General features: G+C 44.1%; 2 protein-coding genes across 5 annotated transcripts in view; one reads left to right on the plus strand and one right to left on the minus strand.

The window, feature by feature from the left end:
- CenB1A (Centaurin beta 1A) overlaps positions 1–7497 on the minus strand; it is a 26916-nt gene extending 19419 nt beyond the window's left edge. For 2 of the 4 annotated variants that reach the window (XM_089573563.1, XM_089573565.1), the window contains exons 1-13: positions 7034–7496; positions 6616–6673; positions 6465–6523; positions 6182–6242; positions 6017–6070; positions 5844–5902; positions 5178–5361; positions 3473–3517; positions 3283–3378; positions 3071–3145; positions 2315–2577; positions 1035–1161; positions 747–832 (exon numbers count right to left, since the gene is read on the minus strand). In XM_089573563.1, the coding sequence (XP_089429689.1) occupies positions 747–832; positions 1035–1161; positions 2315–2577; positions 3071–3145; positions 3283–3378; positions 3473–3517; positions 5178–5361; positions 5844–5902; positions 6017–6070; positions 6182–6242; positions 6465–6523; positions 6616–6673; positions 7034–7086 (1220 nt within the window). In that variant the 5' untranslated portion in view covers positions 7087–7496. Of the gene's footprint in view, positions 1–746; positions 833–1034; positions 1162–2314; positions 2578–3070; positions 3146–3282; positions 3379–3472; positions 3518–5177; positions 5362–5843; positions 5903–6016; positions 6071–6181; positions 6243–6464; positions 6524–6615; positions 6674–7033 lie in introns of all 4 variants that reach the window. The other 2 variants (XM_089573564.1, XM_089573566.1) reach the window with 2 other exon arrangements.
- Eno (alpha-enolase) lies at positions 7483–18930 on the plus strand. The gene is made up of 8 exons (XM_089573567.1): positions 7483–7641; positions 8159–8250; positions 11223–11447; positions 13805–14090; positions 15248–15414; positions 15597–15786; positions 16093–16209; positions 18163–18930. The coding sequence occupies exons 2-8, from the start codon at positions 8166–8168 to the stop codon at positions 18392–18394; spliced, it is 1302 nt and encodes a 433-aa protein (XP_089429693.1). The 5' UTR covers positions 7483–7641; positions 8159–8165; the 3' UTR covers positions 18395–18930.
- The last annotated feature ends 1614 nt before the right edge of the window (positions 18931–20544 follow it).

The following is a 20544-nucleotide window of genomic DNA, read 5'->3' on the forward strand; positions in this document are numbered from 1 at the left end:
AAGAACGCAGTCTTTACAAGAATGATCCACAAGAAAAAGATAAGAGGTGTATCGTAGTCTAGGTCACAGCCTACACTTACGAACAATTTTTTATGAGACTATGCCGCAGTGCTTTCAAGTATTCGTCACTACATCAAGCAGTTTTGCTAGCATGGCGAATGGCAACAGTGCACAGAACAGAATGCCTTATTTTTTTGCATTACTTTTCAGCTATGAATGCCCAAATGCCGCAGCTCCATTTTTTATTTTTTTTTTCATGAACAGGATCGCCGTTCAGCATACTAATTTGCTTCGGTAGAATTAGTCCTCTAAAATTAGATAGCAGCCAACCCACCAGACTAAATCCAGGCCTACGAACAAATGTTAGTCAACCGCCCAGAGCAGGATATCAGAGGCCATATCGTTCCTGGTATGCAGTGGTTAGGCTTAGCCTTACTTTAAATCCAAAGAACACAAAAGAGAAACCGTTTTTTTCAAGTAAAATAGAATAGTGCACCTTGACAAAGTGCTTTACAAAGCACTGCCATCTGAAGGCTTCAGTGCTTTTTACGTAGTCATCCTGAGCAAGAGACACATCTCATGGCCTTAGATATTACACAATACTGTCAACAAGTAGCTTCCAAATAGAAACTGCCCTATGATAATACAACCTATTTTACAAAGGCCTTGCAAAAAAGCATGCAACAGGATAATTGCACGAGGAAATTGTGTTCAAAATTAAACACATAAAGCAACAAAACACCTACATGTGAGTCCTTGGAGGTTTTGGTACTGGGTTAGCACTCTGCCTTGACAACGATGAAAGTGAAGAATCTGACGATGCCTTCCAGTCCTGCATTCCAAGCATGAAAAAAGTTAATTACCAATTATAACATCTGTGCTGTTTTTCTTGAGTACAGACAATTAATTTTATGCCTGACAGGTAATACACAATTTTCTCCCTCTTCTATTCAGTTAAAGGGATATTTGTAACATTGCATAACAGGGTTGCGTTAAATGCATATTGCACTAAAAAGAGCATGTAATCTACTTACATCTTTGGAAAGCTTCCTGTCATCTTCATCTTGTGTGGGCTGGTTCAAAGCATGTGAGATTCCTGACTGCAGAGCTGTAATCCAGCAGTCATATGACTCTTGAGAATCAGCTTGAAGCATGTGAGTCCTGCAAAAAAAAAGTACACTTCAAGACAGGTTTCTAAAGATAAATTCCAATCAAAAAAGAAAAAGAGCTGTAAGCCAAATGACGACCAATCCAGTGCTACAGAAACTGCGCAAAGGTGAAGGATACACACCTCTCCCAGATATCAAAATGCAAGGCAAACAACAGAGACCTGTCATATAATTTGTGCCCTCAACATCAACTAAGGCAGAAAAAAACAAGTCGCTCTCCAGGTTGTACTCAGCTTGCGACAGATTCAGTAGATGTCTCATCACTCCTTAACAGTTTACTAACTAGCAGAGGCCGCTGTAAATTATGAATTACCAGCAGCATTACTGCTATTTCTTAACTCAGAACTGGATGGCAACAGCTGTTTGATAATATTTCACCACAAAAGGTAAGATGGCTGTGGACAAAATTTACATCTAACTTTTGTCATGCAACTCAGGAATACCCAAAAGGTAAAGTGTTATGCCATGTTTAATGCCCGCAAAGTGAAACAAAGAAATAAATTGAAAAATGGCAAAATAAAAAGAAGACTTTTAATCTCAGTGCTCCATATATCTTCTTTTTTTTTTTTAAAGCAAGTACATGGGTATGTGCTAAGACATTAAAACTCCTTTCCCATTCTATCAGTCTAAACCACTCGCACACATAGCAACTCTAGTAAAATAATGCTGATATTAGGTTACTGGCTGCGGAATCTTTTCGTTGGCCATAAAAGATCTGTTATAATGACCATATTCGTTATTAATCCCTGCTATAACAGTACTTTCCAGAATTATATGACAGAAACTAGAACGTTGAAGCATCCCCCAACAGAGATGGAGACACTTATTAGGCATCAGAACTATAAAAACAACAGAGATTGAGTCACCCATGCCACATCAGCAGATTACCAGATTACCAGCAGATTACCAGTGAGCCTCACTGTTACAAGAGCATGATGCTCTTTCAAAGACAGGTCCACATGCAAATTTGCTACAGGAAATCCGCACGAACGTAACAAGAAACATTGAAGAATGAATATCACATGATACGCTGCCGTGGTCGTCTTTTCATCCATGCTGACCACCACGAGGAGGAGTGTCTAATCGACCGGTTCAGCTCAGCCCATTGCTAGTGCTCTCCAACTACCACAGATACAGGGACTCACTTGGAAGGTGACAGGACCTCAAAGCAGAACCGTCGCTCAAAATCCAGTGCGGGTTTCACGGTGCAGAGTCGCAAGTCTTCCTCCATGACAGTGCGCTGCTCGTCCTTGGAGCGCTTGCGGTACACTAGCTGGCCATGCTGGATGATGAACCACCGCCTGTTCCAGGTCTTGAAGGCGTTGGAGGTGCGCTTGAACAGGTAGCCCTCCAGGCTGATGCCATTGTTGGCCGAGGGGTCCTTGTGGACCACGGGTATCACATCCTGCTGCGAGGAAATGTCGAGTAGCAGACATGAGCACGGTCGGTGTTACCCGAACAGATATTCTCAGAGGTTTCAGTTCGGGAGTTGCGCTTTGAAAGCGATTCAGCCAGGCAGCATGACAACTGTGTTGATACGTGTGAGCCGTTTCGTACTGCACCCCACTCAATGCACAGAAGCAAGCATTTTGATAACATCTCAGCAGCTGGAATAAGAGTTTACAGTAGACAATTTAATGTGGTTAGCACATTACGCTTCATGCGAAAGCTCGAAAAAATGTCTGGAAAGAATGCCAGGAAGTGGCCTATGCACAATGAATACTTTCAGTGGGTGCCCGGTTTGGAATGCAAACCCTGAAAGTGCTAACTCAATGCACCTTAGTGTGCTCTCAGAACTCTTGTTCTTGGTGGTGCAAATGATGGTCACGCGGACTATCTGTGCTTCTGGGTGCACGGATATGAAACTAAAGTTGCAGTAAAACAACTCCAGTAAGACTTGCCTTTGAGGTCACAAGACTGTGCCTTGAGTCGAGCTGCTTTGACAGATCAGCAGACTCTTTGTTAAGCTTCTCAAGCTGAAAAGCAAAAAGTGTAAAATATGACTCAAATGCTAAAGCCATTCAGTGAGCTGTTTCGTAACGGGCAATGTAGCCCTGACCCCTTCGGAAAAGGTCTCAAAGGAACACATCAAGCAATTGAAGGAGGCACTCACGGTGGTTCCCAACTGTTTCAAGAATGGTTCAGAGTCCTCAAAGAGATCATGGCCCTGGTGGAAGTAAGTACTGTAGGCGCCCGTGAGAGACAAGAGCTAGGAAGAACAAAGAAATCAAAGGGGTTAAAGCAGTTTCAAGGCTACGCTGCTGCTTCAGATCTGCCATTGGTAGTCACATACTATTACTTACGGTTTGCAGCACCTCGTGCCTCTTCTTGGATTGCAGGCAACTAAGCTGCAAAAAAAAAAAAAAGTAATCTGGTTGGCTTTCTAAAGTGTCAGTCAAACTGAAATCAATTTTTTATTTTCCGGAAATATTCTGGTGGTCAACTGGGCTAAAAGATGCTACAGTCAGCTTGGCGAGGCCCAGGGCCCATAACACTACAAGGCAGGGCATATCATACAAAGTAACTAAACACACACAAAACTTCAAAGCATAATTGCATGGCAAAGATGTATACGAGTAAAATTTTGTTTGATCTAGGATATGTACACAGTTTTGTAGTACTACCAAGAACTGAAATCATAGATATGAGAGATTATCAAAGTAAATACCTCAGCAAATGAAATAACATGAAACACAAGATACACAATCTGTGGTACAAAACACATACATGTACACACCCATGCAAAGAGAGAGAGAGAGAAATGTGCGTAGCACATGATAAACAGTCACAACAGTGAGCGAAAAAAATCAGGTGAGTAAAGGAAACAAAATCTACAACACAAAATGGGTCAAAAAACAGTGTCACAGATGGGTAAGGTTGGGGTTGTTAAATTGCTGATAATTATTTGGAATTAACAAGAGGTTGTGTTTCATGGACTTCAGTTTGTAATTGGAGAGGAAACAGGGAATTAGCCAAAAATCAGTACTGCGTATATTGACGTTACTACTACTGTGTTGTAACGATGCAATGGACGAAATAATTATCTGAAAGGTGCTAACGATAAATAAAATGAGCACAACATAAGAAATTCATGAATATTTTGCATGGGGATGATATTGTAATGAAGGAAACATTGCTCTGTCGAAAAAAAGTAGTCAATGTTAGCAATGTTCGCACAATCTTTTTTCTGTAATTTGTGAATCATTAATGTTACCTTTTCTTATCGTTAGCCACAACAAATTGCAGAAATTAATATATGAAAACAGTGCTTGATATATTTGGAGCCACTGGTTATTCTACAGAGCAAGCACGACCGAGAAATGCTGTGTATTTCCCAAAGTAATGAAACATTTTCAATGTGGAATAGAACCAGTTCCAGAGTTATCTAAACCCGACTTTCCTCCAAGCTTCTTCCACAGCGACGCCTGTTAAGGGCCCATTCCTGGGCTGCACGTCGTAGTAGTTGTCTGCGTAACCGGTGGGTGTGCTGTTATAGGAACCACTCAGAGGGTAGGTTACCCCAGAAAGATGAGGAGGGTTACCATGGAAGTGGTAACCATAGAAGGGTTACCATGGAAGGGTTACTATGGAAGTGGTAACCCTCCAGTGGTAGCAGTGGTAGCTGCGTCCTGTCAATTTCTTTTTTTTATCACCTTCGATGCTCAAAATGTGTATTAAAGAAGAGAAAACTTAAAAATAAAAAATCAGAACAATTTGCATGATACAACTCACTGCTGTATTGTGCAAATAGGTAAACAGGCAAGACCCTTTCTGAGACTTCAAACACTGACACTCCCTTTAACTACTTGTTTCCCACATAATGTTTGCGTTGTTGTTAAGCTGTCGTAACAAAACAATGTTGTTGACCCAAAATTTTTTTTTTAAGTGCTTGCAATATGCATCGCTTTTTGATCCGTTACATATTCTGAATGCTGCTCTGTATGTGTACTGTTATACAAGAAGGACTACACAGTACATTATCTGGTGAATATAATCTGGTGAACATACCTGGTGAACATAATCAAGTGCTAGGTGCTGGAAGCAGGAACGAGTGGCGATCAACACATTGTGGGCATCCTCACATTCAGAAACCTTGGTACGTTGCACCTGAGAGTTACGGAATAGGGCGTTATCCAGGTCATCGCTGATCTTTTCGAAGTGGCGTCTGGTCTCCTTGCTCTGGCGGATGTCGCTGAAATGGATCATGAAAGGGTGAGCATGACAGAACAAAATTTTCATTTGTCACGAAACACCACCCAGTTTTCTCATCATGTGTATGCCAATATATGTTCACTACTTCGAATACGGCGGCCAACCAAATATCGTTGCTGGTCTTCTTGTGAATCCTACCTGCCTTCCTTCATTTGCACTTCTGTTGTGAGCATGTTCTAAATCATTCAACTTTCAACTGCACTCGGGAAAAAATAAACTACCAAATCTTCTTCAAAATCTGGATTTCAGTTTAAGCACAACTGAATTGTCAAACTGTCTGCAAGCTTTAGACAACCAACATCCAAAATGACTGCAATATAAATTACATATACTGTTATAACCCTAACACATCTCTCTGGTAAAAAAATAGAAAACCTAGAAAATCACAAGCCCAAGAGAAAAAAAACACTGGCTGTGTGGTCCAATGACATATCTCAAGAAGAAAAAAAAGATTCCACTTACTTCTTGATGAAATTGCTCAGGTTCTTTACTATGGACTTCTGTGCATGCTCGAGAAGTATCTGAGCAAGAGATGCAACATAAAAACTTGGTAAATGCCCTTCTATGAGCAGTGAAAAAATTCAAGCATCGTGTTCAAACAACCACTGCACTACGGCGCTGGTGATCATACTCACAGACTGGAACTTCAATACATCTGTGAGAATCTGTATAAACCTATTTAGTGAATTCTGAAAAAAAAGAAAATATGTGTCGATATGTTTCACAGTCATTTTGATTCACAAATAATGGATGCATTTCGACTGGCATGTCGAAGGGCAAATGACCTTCGGAATACTAACCACGACAGATGCGTTGTCCTTGAAATATCCAACCAAGTCCCAGATTCCATTGATGAATGCACTGTTTGCAAGGCAGAAATGAGTAGCACATGCGCCCAGTTACCAAATGTGTGAAACCAAATACACATGACAATGTATGAATTCTTACAAGCATCAGTTATATTATCCCTTTCTCGATAACTAATGGTTTAATATGATGTGCTCAACGATTTCAACACTAAAACCGAGAGAAGTGCGAACCAACATCAAATTTAACCAATACAGAAAGCCAAAGTAAGCGTACCTTTTCGCTGTGACATGGCTTTTCCCAGTATCAACCATTACAGTGCATAGCTTTACCAACTGCAAAGCAAGGTTACAACGAGCGGTAGAGGGAATCAGTTCAAGGATAACTGAATAGCAACAGTGAACTAAGTCTAAATGGATGAACTTACTTTATCAAGCTTAATTTCCAGTTGATCGATGCTTTCTTCATTTTCTTCTAGCGCCTCCCTAACAAGACAGAGAGAATGTGTTTGGAATTAACAGCTGCTTCCATCAAGCACACACTTTGCAGCTCTTTCGTTTTGGAAGATCAGCGCGTTAGTGTAACAGGATCCGTCACCGAACGGCGTAAGACCGGAGGGAAGTGGTTAATCTGGAGGATATCGTCCTATATCGGAGGATAGCATCCTGTCTATCGATGGGCGTAAAGCTAGTATATACGCCGACTGCGCGATACACGAGACAGGTTCGTAAATCTTCAAGAACGTCTTGAGCGCAGGGGATCCGTAAGAAGAAAGACTTTCGCAGGTTCTTTCGTCGAAACGATAAAATGCAACACCCATACACGACGCGCCGCGAGCAGCTTACCGAAATTTCGGAGAGTCCCTGATGCATTCGTTGAGGTCTATGATCGGCCTCATGATGAACCGTTGCTTCTAGTTTCGATGCCAGTCCATTTGATCGGTGTTGTGGACGCCGGGTAAGTTGCGGAGAAGTCCGAGCACCACCTGAGAACCACAGCTCAACACAGCATCGTCTACATGAATCATGCGACTACAGACACCCCCCCTCTTGAACGTGTGTGGCGTAACTTCATCGCGGCGGCGGCACTCAACCCAATTTCGCTCGTTCGCGAAGAAAAAAATGCGTACGGAGACGCATTCGAGAATCGTGACGCAGTGAGGCCGCGAAAAGATAATCCTTTTCTTGAACGGCCGCAATTTAGCATTAAGCAAAAAGCGCAAAATAGACAAAAAAAAAAAAGTAGGCGTCGTTTTCTTCGCTGCCCCTAGCGGCAGCTCTTGCTTGGCTGCCCTCCCACGTCGCCTCTTCGCTCGCTTGCCGTCGCCTTCTCTCCGGTCCCTGTACTGAGGCGTCGTGTGTGCGTGAGTCGGGTCAGTTCGACCGGGAACCGCTGTCAGTCGTGCGTTGCCGTACAGCCTGCTCTTTCGAAGCCTTTGGATCAGCGCTAAATTGTGAGTGAATTGGGTCGAGTGCCGAAGAACGCGGCGAGCGGTGCCCCCCGGGCGTTCTCAGCGGAGCCGGCTAGAATTGCTCTTCCTGTTTTAGGGTGACATTGTTCGACCTTGGGTTCGAAAGGAGACGGCTCCTTCGTACAGGAGGTTACGTAGCTGTGTCTAAAGTTGCGAGCTGCTTGACATCTGCCCAGTAGCCTCTAACTACTGTCTTCTCGTTACGGTCGTTTAACACTGTATTCACCCGAAAATAACTACGGAGCTCAGTCTGCGGCTTGAAAATCAATCTTACCCGGTACTAGTAAAACGCCCGTTTCAGCGTGAACGGTGTAGTACTTCGCCTCACTGACAATTCTAATGTTTTAATGTTACAATTCTAATGTTATCATTGCTGCCCGGTATCTCTTTGCTCTGATTTCCTTTACTGTTGCGCGTCCGGTGCAATTGAAGCAGTTTGTTGCACGGCTGTCATTTTGATTGATTCCACCGTTTTGATTGTGGATTTCTATTTTTGCAGTGCCAATATGCCGATCAAGAGGATATACGCTCGCCAGATCTTCGACAGCAGAGGAAACCCGACTGTGGAGGTCGACCTGCTGACCGAAAAGGGTACGAACAGTTCATAGGTCATAGGTCAGTGCGGGGGAGAAGGTAGCGGGCGTCACTGACGCGTGCTTTGTTCGCTAAAATGCATTTAGCGATTCGCTGTCTCCGCGCTTATTTTGCCTCTTTGAATAACGGCTTTGTTTCTCGAGCGTAAAAATCTATGATTTGCAATCAGTTAATATGTTTGCGTTTGCTTTTCGGGCAATCTTCGCTTTATGTTGCAACAAAAGGTTTTGGAAATGCCGCAGGACGCGTCGCCATTGTGTCCATAACGCTAGCTTGCTAATGTATATTTTTATCGTGCGAATGGATCAGCAGCACGAGAATGAGTAACCACTGGAATGTTGGCTCTAATCAGTCGAATTTTATACTTATGGTTCTCAGCCAAAACATGACAGCTGTCACTGTGCAGAAGGTTGTTGGCTTCCCATTCTGTTGGCATTTCGCCAGAGAGCTATACAAAGGAAGAAAATAAAGGGCTTGCAGGGAGTGTATTTTGAGCCTCTTTCTCACCTGTGATTTTATCCTAAATGACCTTGGTGCAGGCGAAGTCTTTCCCAGATAAGACTTTACTTCTCATTTTGTGCCTCACAAGGTGTCATTGAAGGTCATTTATGTATGTGCTTTGCTCTTAAATGGCTGCTGAGCACATCATCTCATATTTGTTCTTTGTAAGAAATTGATTATATGGCTCTTTTTGTCTATGTTTATGGTTTTCCAGCAGCCAAGAAGCTCATTTATTGGCGAGCAAAATCGATTTATGAGTGGAAAATTTTTTCTCATCACTTTATTCAAGCTCATGAAGTCATGATAGCAAAGAACTCCATGACCGCAGTTGGGAAGATAATAGCAGTGCAGCCTAGCTTCGGGGATCTCTGTGAAGCAAAGCAGTTTGCAAAAATACATGGTAGTGGCGATGTTCGTTTTTTATTCTTTATCTTTTCTTATAAAGGCTTTGTTTTCAGTGAAAACAGCCTCTTTGTCATTAGAATGCAATGATCTGTTGGTGTAATCCAGCTTCAGTTGGTCTTCAGTGGCCCTTTAATTAACACACTTGCTGAATTAGGAACTCCTGAAACTACTGCTTGTGCGAGCGATTTATTCATTGCTTTTGTTACGAAGGCCTTGAATCGAAATGGCTTCTAGATTACAGGCCCGGCTTCTAGATTACAGGCCCTTCTTCTGTAAGGCAGGTTATTCTCAGCTACACTGAAAACATTGACAGAGATATCTGCACTAATGCCTTTGAGGCAATGGCAATTATCAGAGGAAAGAATTTTTTTCGAAGCCAAAAGGCTTCGTTTCCTGTGTTCCCACAGTCACCAAGACTGTGGGAACACAGGTGTGTAGCATTGTGATGCAACATTCTTATTTGTTGTGTTGTGCGGTTAAATATGTGCAACAGAGGACAAGCTGTCATGCATATGTGTGCACATTTTCTGTGCTGCTATTGATTAACTTGGCATTTTCAGCATATTACTTGCACAGCACTGCTTTTGTTAACTCCAGCTTCTTTCAGTATCTTACTATATTACTGTTCTTAGTTCTTTCTTTATTACAAAACATAAAGTGGAATAAATTTTTAGTGAACTACGCTCAAGTTCAGATATATCAGACACAGATTATCTCCTTGAAAATCCTGTGTAAAAGTATGGGCAGTTGTGCTCTCTATCGAACTCCACTTTCGTGGGTTGTTCGATATATCGAACTGTGCAGCGTGCCCCTGCAACGGATGCTTCTCCAGTCAGCACTGTGCTATCACTTTTTGCGCTCGGAGACAGGTCAGCTGTGCGTCCTTGGGACCCCTGCTGGCAATGCTAGAGTTGTAAACCTCGTGACAAGATAAACGTGGGATGTCCTTGACGATGTTCTTCGATCTCTTGCACTCATTTTCCACACCACAACGCCGTCATGCGGGCAAGCCAACCTTTATAAAACCTAAAGGTAGCTCTCACCTCACTGCCAAAGAAGTCTTAGTCCTAACGCAGATTATTTTATTAAAGCACTGGGGACAAAATTGGATCTCTTATGATAGGCAGTGATTCCACATTGCATTCAGTGCGACTCTAGTTAGGCCTACCAATGCCTAACAAGTACACTTGGTTCTGGCACTTTCTTGGTTTATCCAAAACAAATGTGTGTTGTTGCTTGCAGCTATGCCAAAACAAAAAATTTAGCTGTGCAACAAGTGGTACCATGTGCCACATAGCACCATCCGCCCATGTGGAGTCCTTTCAACTTTTTAAATTGTCCCCTGGTTGGAATTTTCTCTTCATTGTGATGGATGGATCCTGGAAATGTTGTACTTATATTTATACATGCTTGCCGGTAATTTCTTTGGAACATTGGTCATGCAGGCTTTCGCAAATCCTTCATCTTGTCATGGTTGGCATTTCGCCATCATAATGATAAATTTCAATGTCATTCTTTGCTCATTATTATTTTTATTATTATTATTGAGTATCATTTGCATTGACCTTGTACTGTGGTTAGACTTATTTTCTATGCCACTGGCAAACAGTGCAACTAAGTCTGGGATTAAGCAAAACCAAGCACCAAATATCATCCCTGAGGGAAATGTGAGCACAAAAAAGCCAGCACTGAAGAGGTATTTTATAGATACCTGTGAAAGTGGTGCTCTAATTGGTGCCCTTAAAGACAGCTATGGCAGTGTAGTGATCAGAGTACTGGATTGGACCAGAATGTGGCATATGAATGCAAAAGCGTTTTGTATGTGCCATTTTGTGCTTTAAAGTTGCACGCGTTTGGCAATTTAAGACCCTTCTGGCTCTATTTGCTATATGTCTACTGCAGATGTGAGAATTGTTCGTGCTGTCAACATGGTCAAAAGTATTAATGAACTAGCTTAAGGCTGAGCGGTGTTTGAATAGAGCACATACGTGTGACGGATTTTGTGCCACAGGGTGCTGTGTGGATGAGTTGCTCGTGGATACCTATGCTCTGTGTCTCTGCAGGCTTGTTCCGCGCTGCTGTGCCATCGGGTGCGTCGACTGGCATCCATGAGGCCCTGGAACTGCGTGATGGTGACAAGTCCAAGTACATGGGGAAGGGTGTCTCCAAGGCTGTGAACAACGTGAACCAAGTTATTGGACCGCAGCTCATTGGCAAAGGGTTTGACGTCACCGACCAGACCAAGATTGACGAGTTCATGCTTGAGTTGGATGGCACAGAGAACAAAGGTGCGTGTGTGCGTACTGGCCTCAGTGAGAAGAACAGTGCTGGGCTTGTGTAGATTTCCAGTTAAAATATTGTATGTAAAAGAGGCACATTGGCATTTTTGTGCCTAGCTCTGTCTTTTTCTTGATAATCATTGTTAGGCAAGGTGAAAAGGAAATGGTTCATTAATCGTTGCTGGTGGTGCTCTATTAAAGAATAAAATTGCGTGTTACTCATTGCGTGTTACACAACTTCCTCATGGTAGAAGTAAAATGTTAGTCATATGAAAAGCAGCCGTTTCGCAACGCTGACGTTTAATCTGTACCTCTGACCAACTTGGCACAAAGCGCGCAGAAAACACAAGGACGAGGGACGACAGACAAACGTGCTGTAATAAGGGAGTAATTACTCATTGGCATCCACCCGAGCGCAGCCCCACGGCTACAAAGAAAAGCTATACAGCTAGAAACTTCGTAGTTAAAGAAAAATTCGTCCTGGTTCGGGGTTCAAACCCGGGACCACCGCTTCACCGGAGCAGTCGCTCTACCAACTGAGCTAACTGGGACGGCAACCTTATGGTAGGGCGAGAGCGAATTGATCTATAACTCGAAGTGGGAACAGTGTTGGTCAAATGTTTAGGGGAATCCCCCAAGGTGGAGTAAATTTGTAATAAGGGAGTAATTACTCATAGGAAGGTGTAAGCATGGTCATTTTTGTCACAGGATATGGATGGCTTAATTACCAAAACTCATTTGAAGGCTGCCAAGTGAGCTGCTTATAAATGAAGCAGGACAAAATATGTGCAGTCAGGCAAATTTTCTTTATTAAACTTATTTGTAAAATTATCTAAAGGTGTGAAGTTTGGGCTAAATATTGATTCCTATGTTACAGCTTTGCTTCAATCTTTATTGCTAAAGAAAGCACAGACTTGGGATTTGACTGACATGCACTTTTTTGTTTTACTCGGCACCAGCATTCTGATAAGCTGTAGTTGTACGGTGAAATTGGGGTAGTGAAACTTAAAAAAAAAAGTCCATGATTTTTCGCCACATCCAGGCTTTTGGTGCATGCAGTTTTCACGTGAAGAGACTAAAGCACAGTGCAGAACAGAAACCAAAATAAGAAACATGTAGATGAAATCATTATGGGAAAGGCAACAGAGCCTGAGGCAACTGTGGCCGGGTTAGAGGAAAGCATGCATGGTTGCACCACTGCTGCTAGACTCTCTGTAGAGGCACCTGACTCTTCCCATATGTTCCTACTCCCGGTCTTCCCACCACCCTAGGGAATGGACCCTACACCTCGCATCACCTATGCTTTCTGCCAACTCCGCTCCTAACGCGTGACAGCTATCAGCACAGGAATCATGCCAGCAACAGAGTGGTGGCAATGAGTGTGCACTGCTCACTCTTTTCTTTTCCCTTTTTTTTTTCTTTTTTTGCTATGACCTATTGATTTTCACTGCTTTTGAGCATGAGCTGTTGTAATGCCACTTGGTGTGATGTTACAAAAGCGAAGGCAGTGGGGACTGCTGCGTTTGCACATAGAACACTGCGCCTTGTGTCAACTGTGGTCACTTATTGCGTTCCTAGATATTCATCTCATGTCAGTTTTCATTTTATGGTCATGAAACTTTCGCATAGTTTGCCTAAAGTTCAAGTAACTCAGCTCTGGCTAACAGATGGTCGATGCACCGAATTTGTTATACCAAGCTCAACAGCTGCAACACTTTTGTTGCATGGAGTTCACAGATAGACTCACTTCTATGGAGGCTGTGTTGGGGAATTGAGAAACTTCATAATATCGGGGAATTCATTGTATGGAGATTCGTCTCATCCATGTTTAATTGTATTTGAAAAGTTTTTGGTGTGCTACTTAGCACTCCCGTGTTGCGAATATGTAGCGCTGGTGTTATGAATGCTCAGCTTTTGAAGTGTTTTTCCTTTTTTTTTTCTTTTGTGAAATTTACTTGCTCATAGACATTTTTAGCTTTTGTGAATGCCCCAGAAGAATCTGAGCCTCTGATACCTGTCATTTTGGTATAAGTGTGTAAGTAATAATGAAGTCACAGGAACAGGTGAGACAGAGCACGGACATCGGACTGAATTTATTTCACACACACGTAGAGGTACACGAAAGAAAAGAAAAAAATTAAACTTAAATTTGGTTAAAATAGACAAAACAGAATAACCTGGATGGCGAGAATGCGCCAGTTTTTCGCCGCTGTCAGCTGCACTTAACTATATCTATTACGAACAGTGAGTCGGCACTTGTGTATTTGTGGTGTAACTTACTCTCTACGTTGCACCACATGGTGCAACCAATGAGCTGCTAAGCAGCATGTGCTTACCTTCGCTCTTGTTTTTGCTGTGCTGTGCAGGCAACCTTGGCGCCAATGCCATCCTCGGCGTGTCGCTGGCGGTGTGTAAGGCGGGTGCAGCCCAGAAGGGGGTGCCGCTGTACCGCCACATTGCTGACCTGGCAGGCAACTCGAAGGTGGTCATGCCCGTGCCTGCCTTCAACGTCATCAACGGGGGCAGCCATGCTGGCAACAAGCTGGCCATGCAGGAGTTCATGATCCTGCCCACGGGGGCCAGCTCCTTCACCGAGGCCATGCGCATGGGCACCGAGGTCTACCACAACCTCAAGAGCGTCATCAAGCAGAAGTAGGCACTGCTGCCACTCTTTCTTTTATGTGCATTACTTGTTTGTAGCGCAGGCAGTTGCTGCACTTGAGGCTTTGCGTGAGTCACTCTCCTGACTGATGGGGCACCATTTCTTTGGTTTACATTTTCAAAGTTCAACAATTTTCATTAAGGAGATTGTTGACAGCTTGGGCATAACTGGCCATAAATGTCAGATATTTCAAAATCCATGCGGTATAGGTACAAATGGATTCAATATTTGGGTTCGGTGTGCAAAAATACACTAGGCATGATGCCTTCATTCATTTAAATGCTGCCAAAATTTGATTCTTTTGTCACAAAGCAGCCAAATCAGATTATACAAAGTGAGAACAACAAAGTGTAGGATGCACCTGCAGCAATTTAGCGAAGGCGAAGAAAATAGGTTCTCTTGAAAGCAAAAAAAAGGAAGGTTCGAAATTGGAATGATACAAGTTGAGATAGCATCTCCTGTCTGAAACAAAACGACCTCGAGGAATGGGTAATCAAAGACAATACACCACATCTCCCTGGAAGCCCGTAACAGAATTGCTTCTTTACAAGTTTGCATGCACAGAACAATTAAAGAAACAGGCGTTTCCCAGGTTCTGCTGCAGACAAGCTTTCGCAAAGGACAAGAATGAATAATTTCATAAATCAGCTTCCTCTTGCTGGAGGGTAATTTGTGGAAGATGGAATGCAGTGTGGGGAAGACCTGGAAAAGATTGTATATGTTTGTCTGATTCATCACTCCATTTTCTGTCTCGACCATTTTGCGCTACTGAGTACCGTGTAAGCTTAGAATTTCATTGTATTATTTAGTATGCTTTTTGGCATTGAACTCATTTTTGGGTCACAGTGATTAGAACTTGGGTCTGAGTATGCAGTGTGAGCATCTAAAGGACACTGCTGTCTTCTGAGGATGAGTCACATTTCTTGTGTTGGCTGACTAAAAAAGGCATCACACGCGCAAGGAACAGTTTCTTAATCGGTTATATATTGTTTGCTACTTAGTGTAGTTTTCTTGTGAATTCAGTTGGGTCTTTTAGGGTACTTATGGTTGCTGACAGATTTATACAAATTCCGCCTGTGAGCTCTCTACATGTACCTCTTCAGCGTGGTGCTGAGCTAAGATTGGCATTTTTGTTTGTGCTTTCAAGGTTTGGCTTGGATGCCACTGCTGTTGGTGACGAGGGTGGCTTTGCCCCCAACATCTTGGACAACAAGGAGGCCTTGGAGTTGATCAAAGAGGCCATCGAGAAGGCTGGATATACTGGGAAGATCGAGATTGGAATGGACGTCGCTGCCTCTGAGTTCTACAAGGACGGTGAGCTGTGCTGTTGCGTCATCCGCCTCCATCCTCTCGATGCATGTCGCTACAGTATTTGTCTGTCACTGCTTTTGAACCCTACGAGTGCAGCACCTTTAGTGTGGGTTCTGCATTAGTCGAAAAAGGGGTAATGTGTGAGGTGAGTGGACTGAACTTTGTTTGCTTTTGCATTTTTACAGGCAAGTACGATCTCGACTTCAAGAACCCAAACTCTGACCCTAACTCCTACCTGACCAGGGAACAGCTGAAGGAAGTCTACGAGGACTTCATCCGGTCTTATCCCATCGTTTCTATCGAGGACCCCTTTGAGCAGGACGACTGGGATGCCTGGACTGCGCTGAACTCGGCGACCCAGATCCAGATTGTCGGGTAAATGTTGCTTGCCCTGCTAAGAAAGTGTCAGAAAGACTACTTCATTGTTTGCCTGTATATCAGCGCACTGCATGGTGTGGCAAAAGTCACATTAAGCTATGAATGATGGTTCTTGCCTCTTTCAACTTGGTTCATTTTGTGCTGTAGTGGTCGTCAGTGAAAGATTGAAAATGCCAGATGCTGATAGACCGTGATAGTAAATTGCTCATCTTTAAAAGCTGCATTCCTGATGTGGTGTGTTCGGTTGGCTACCAGCAGCAGAAGATCTGTGTTTTTGTTGACTTGTGAACTTTGTCAATGCAGTGATGACCTGACTGTCACTAACCCCAAGCGGATTCAGACGGCCGTGGACAAGAATGCCTGCAACTGCTTGCTCCTCAAGGTCAACCAGATTGGCAGTGTCACCGAATCGATCAGGGCGTAAGTTTGATTGTATCCTCCCATCTTTGTCTACCGCCTGCATATGTATGTATGTTTTCATGGCGATGCCAGTGTTTTTAATCGAGTCGAAATGCAAGCCACTGCGGGTGCTATGTGACGGCAGTGCACATTGAGGAATCCCAGATCGTCAAAAGCGATCTGGAACCCTCCATTACAGTGTCCCTCATAGCCCTGCGTCGCTTTGGTTCACCCCATATAAATGTGTATTTGCATTAAATATGCCCATGTTGCACATCGCATCTTTTGCAAAAAGTTCCCGGGCCTAGGCCACCTGTAAGTGTTATCTACACTACAGAAGCACACAAAAATTGAGAGCTATTTCACCAAGGTGTGCACAGGACTAAACTTCGGACACAAGCACATTATCTTGTGAACTTTTTGCAGCCCGTGGTAGTGTGACTTACTTTATTGCTTTATTTACACGAATGTAATGTTTTTTTGTTTTTTTTCCTTAGTTCATCGGTTTCAGATGCATTTCAGAATGCATCTTGTGTTAGATTCAGAACCAAGCGATAATGCGTTTTTTTTCCTGGTGTTCAATATAGCTACAGCAAGCTTTACCACCAGGCATGCAAGCTGATAGGAGAAGCCAGCCTTTGACAGCCTTCGGGTCGCGCTGTGCACATGGGCAAAGGAGAAGGTGGCATGGGCTGTTGATTAAGAGGTGGCACTGAAAGAGTTGAGTGGAGTAGGGAAAGCAAAAAAAGGTGAATAGGCTCAGTACTAGGCAGCACTAAACACAATGCAGCGGTGGCATGGCGTTGCTGCGTGGGAAACTGTGTGCATTAACGCGGCTTTGTAGTGTTAATGCAAAGTTAATGTTATTGTTTTGAATTGTTGCTTCTCAAACAATATTGATGCATCCATTGCTTTTGTATGTTAATGCAATAGCATTAGTCCACATTCCGCAAAAATGGCAGCGTCTGTCACGAAATTCCCTGATTGGTCGAGAGAGGTCAAGTGACCTTGTAACGTCACCACAGCCTGCCTACCGTGGCACTGTGCAAGAGCCTTACGGGAGCTCGGGAAGAGCAATCTGGGTCTTGCAAGCACTGCTCTGTTTGAAACTTGCCGGGGCAGTGGTGCATCACTTATTTGCTGCACCACTGCGCCAGGAGTGCTATGAGGGCTCCCCGCAATCTGTAAATATGATTGAGGGGGCCTGGACGTCATCAAGACCCCATGGCCGCTGGTGGACCTATCATATAGCACCACCAAATTTGAAAACCTGAGGACCCCCAAATTTTGGAAGTTGGCTCACCCCTGAAAATTCCAAAGGACATCGAAAATTTTGGTAATAGGCCCTCCCCAGAAACTGAATTACAGTGGATTAGTGGGGTTTAATGGGTGGATTAATGTAGATTAGTGGGGTGGGACTGCTATTATCCCATATAATAATGCAGTGGAAGGTACTAGAGCATTCCAGAGTGTGATGACTCGTACATACCGCATAAGGGCAATGACAAATATTCAGACTGGAGTTTTGGAGGGGAAATGGCAGGAACAACATTAGGCATTCATTGTAGACACTAAAGCATTGTAGACCTAAATGCTATCGCATTTTCTCAAGACCCCTCAAGTTTTGTGTCTTAGCTCTTTTGTTCCTGTAACTCTTAAAGCTAATTGCAATCTTTTTTCCTCTTGTCAGCAGAAATAGTTACTGACCTCACATGCAGCTAAGGACACTGATAGTGTAGCAGATCTCATCAAGTTTGTTTTTGCAGCAGTTTATTAAAACAACCAATCTTACCTTGCTGTCTATTCTAATGCTCATTCAAGTGCCCCTTGCATCTGAATGCTTATGGTGGTACTGCTCTTTGGCTAAAAATACTATATGCTGCCATAGTGTCGCATGTTATCAGATTGTTGTTGTTAGCGGTTGTTTTGCCTCTACTAAGTTGGTGGACTGCCCTTGCTGCTTTGCTCATGCAGGCATCAGTTGGCCAAGAAGAATGGCTGGGGAACCATGGTGTCCCACCGCAGTGGCGAGACTGAAGACTCCACGATCGCAGACATCGTGGTGGGCCTGAGCACGGGACAGATCAAGACTGGTGCTCCATGCCGCTCTGAGCGCCTCTGCAAGTATAACCAGCTGCTACGCATCGAGGAGCAGCTTGGAGGCAATGCTGTCTACGCCGGCAAGAACTTCCGCCAGCCCCTGTAGACAGTGCTTTCTGAAAACACTGCCAACTCCCTCTCCTGCTAGGCACTTACATCGTAGAGGTTACAGTTGGCACACCTAACAACCTCCTTTCTTTACTCCCCGGTGTGAGTTTTCTTCAAGACTTGTGCTAGTCACCAGAATAAAATTCCAGCTGTGCTGATCTTCCATGGTCATGTTAAGAAAGTTGTGCGTGAAAAGTCCAGGTTATTTAACTTTTGGTCAGATGCAATCCACCTGTTGCTTGGACATTATTGGCATTACATTGGTATAAGCTTCACAGGCAGCGATGTAGTGGGACTGCCAAAGCAGTGCCGCTTTCATCATATGTGACTGCTTAGCCAACATTGCAAAGTTCCTGTGTGGTGTGGATACTGGAAGCATGTTTTTCTAGACGTCCCGGTTTTCCGTCTCAGTATGTGCGTGCATGTGTGTGTACAACACGGCCATTCTCATGTTCTTGTAGTGCTGAAACCAAACGTCCTGGGGCTTTGCAGCCATTTGTGCAAGTTGCGTGAATAAAAGTGGTCAACAAAGTCTGTGCTGTGTGTGCTAGTTCCCAGTTTATTGGCTTTGCTAGTGAGCTGCCGATGCTTCGAATTGCAGGAGAGTGGAATAGCATTCATACGTGATAGGTTACAAGTTCATCAGCCAGTATTAACTAATAAGCATAGTTCAACAGGGCACTGCAAACAGTACTGTTTTAGTTTCATTTTCTTCATTAAAAATCTTGGCCTACACTCATGGGACACTGATAGTATAAGCAAACTTCTACAGGCCCACTCTGATTGGGTAGCTAACTCATGCGAACCCTGCAGCGCTTCCAAACTGCCCAGTGCACCACTTATGATAATGTAGCAAAAGCCTAAGGATTATGACATGCTAACTCCATACACTGGTTTGACCTGGCAGCCATCAACACCCTTTAACGTACAGCTGAGCTGACACTGGAGGGTTAAGCTTAAATTGGCTCGTCAAGAAAGTGGTCGATAGCCCTTGCTGCGCAGCATAACCTCTTTGCCATGGTAGCAAGTAACCGAAAGCGTGGACAAGTGGCGTCATCTTGATGGAAGGATTAACTAAAATTTTTCAGCGATAGCTGTTGGAGCCATAAACCCGGGCTTTACGGTGTGTGGTCGCTTCTGCACGCAGTGTCACGAATATTGGTTTTTGAGGAATGGAAAGGGTGCAGTAGAGAGAGAGAGAAATAGACGGAAAGGCAGGCAGGTTAACCAGGCGATGCCCATTTGGCTACCCTACACTTGGGGAGGGGAACAAAGGGTGCAGTAACTTTCACTTAAAGGTTGGCACCTCAACCGCGCCATGGCGGATTGGTGTAGGAGGGAGTGAAAGAAGGAAGATATGCTATAGTGGAGGGCTGAAGTAATTTCGACCACCTGGGGATCTTTGTGCACTGACATCGCACAGCACTCGTACTCGTACGCCTTTTGCGTTTCGCTTCCATGGAAATGCGGCCGAGGTTGCGAATGCTGCACGAACAGTCAAGCACGGAGGAGAGGCAGAACGCACGCGGAGCAGGAGAGGAGGGTATTGGCAGCAGCACGGCGAGAGCGTGCAGCGGATGGGGAGAGGCGCGCGGAGGGAGATGTAAAGTGTCAACAAATTCTGACAACTGTAAAAAAAATGTTCTCGATTTGCACAGTTAGGCCAAATGCGAATTGGGTGCGCTAGCAGTTCGGTTTCCCCTTCGGTTCCGGTGTTCACATCAGTGTTCACAGATGGCAGTAGCGATAATGGGTTGATGTCCGTATATGCGGAATTGGTTTATGGGAGTTCAACGTCTCGAAGGGACTCGGACTATAGGGGACGCTGTAGTGAAGGGCTCCGGAAATTTCAAACACCTGCGGTTTTTTTTAATGTGAGCACCGACATCGCACAGTATACGGACCTCCAGAGTTTCACCTCCATCGAAATTCGGCAGCCGCGGCCGGGATAGAAACCTCGTCTTTTCGGGTCAGCAGCCGAGCGCCATAATCACTGAGCCACCGCGGCGGCCATATATGCGGAATTTGTCATTCTCTCCATTCATAGGTCCCTGGGAGTCTTCCCTACCACTCCTGGCGCTGTGGTACAGCGGTCAAGCGATGCGCCACTGCCCTTCTACGGCAGTAGCCCTTCACTACGGCGTCTCT

Source organism: Amblyomma mixtum, chromosome 2 (assembly GCF_055824585.1).
Source record: "Amblyomma mixtum isolate Tamu chromosome 2, ASM5582458v1, whole genome shotgun sequence".
NCBI lineage: Eukaryota > Metazoa > Arthropoda > Arachnida > Ixodida > Ixodidae > Amblyomma > Amblyomma mixtum.

Excerpts from the sequence above, each read along its gene's own strand:
- Eno (XM_089573567.1), top strand. The coding sequence starts at position 8,166 with ATGCCGATCAAGAGGATATACGCTCGCCAGATCTTCGACAGCAGAGGA. Across the intron at positions 11,448-13,804 it reads GGATGGCACAGAGAACAAAG|GCAACCTTGGCGCCAATGCC; the intron begins GTGCGTGTGTGC and ends TGTGCTGTGCAG. Across the intron at positions 14,091-15,247 it reads AAGAGCGTCATCAAGCAGAA|GTTTGGCTTGGATGCCACTG; the intron begins GTAGGCACTGCT and ends TGTGCTTTCAAG.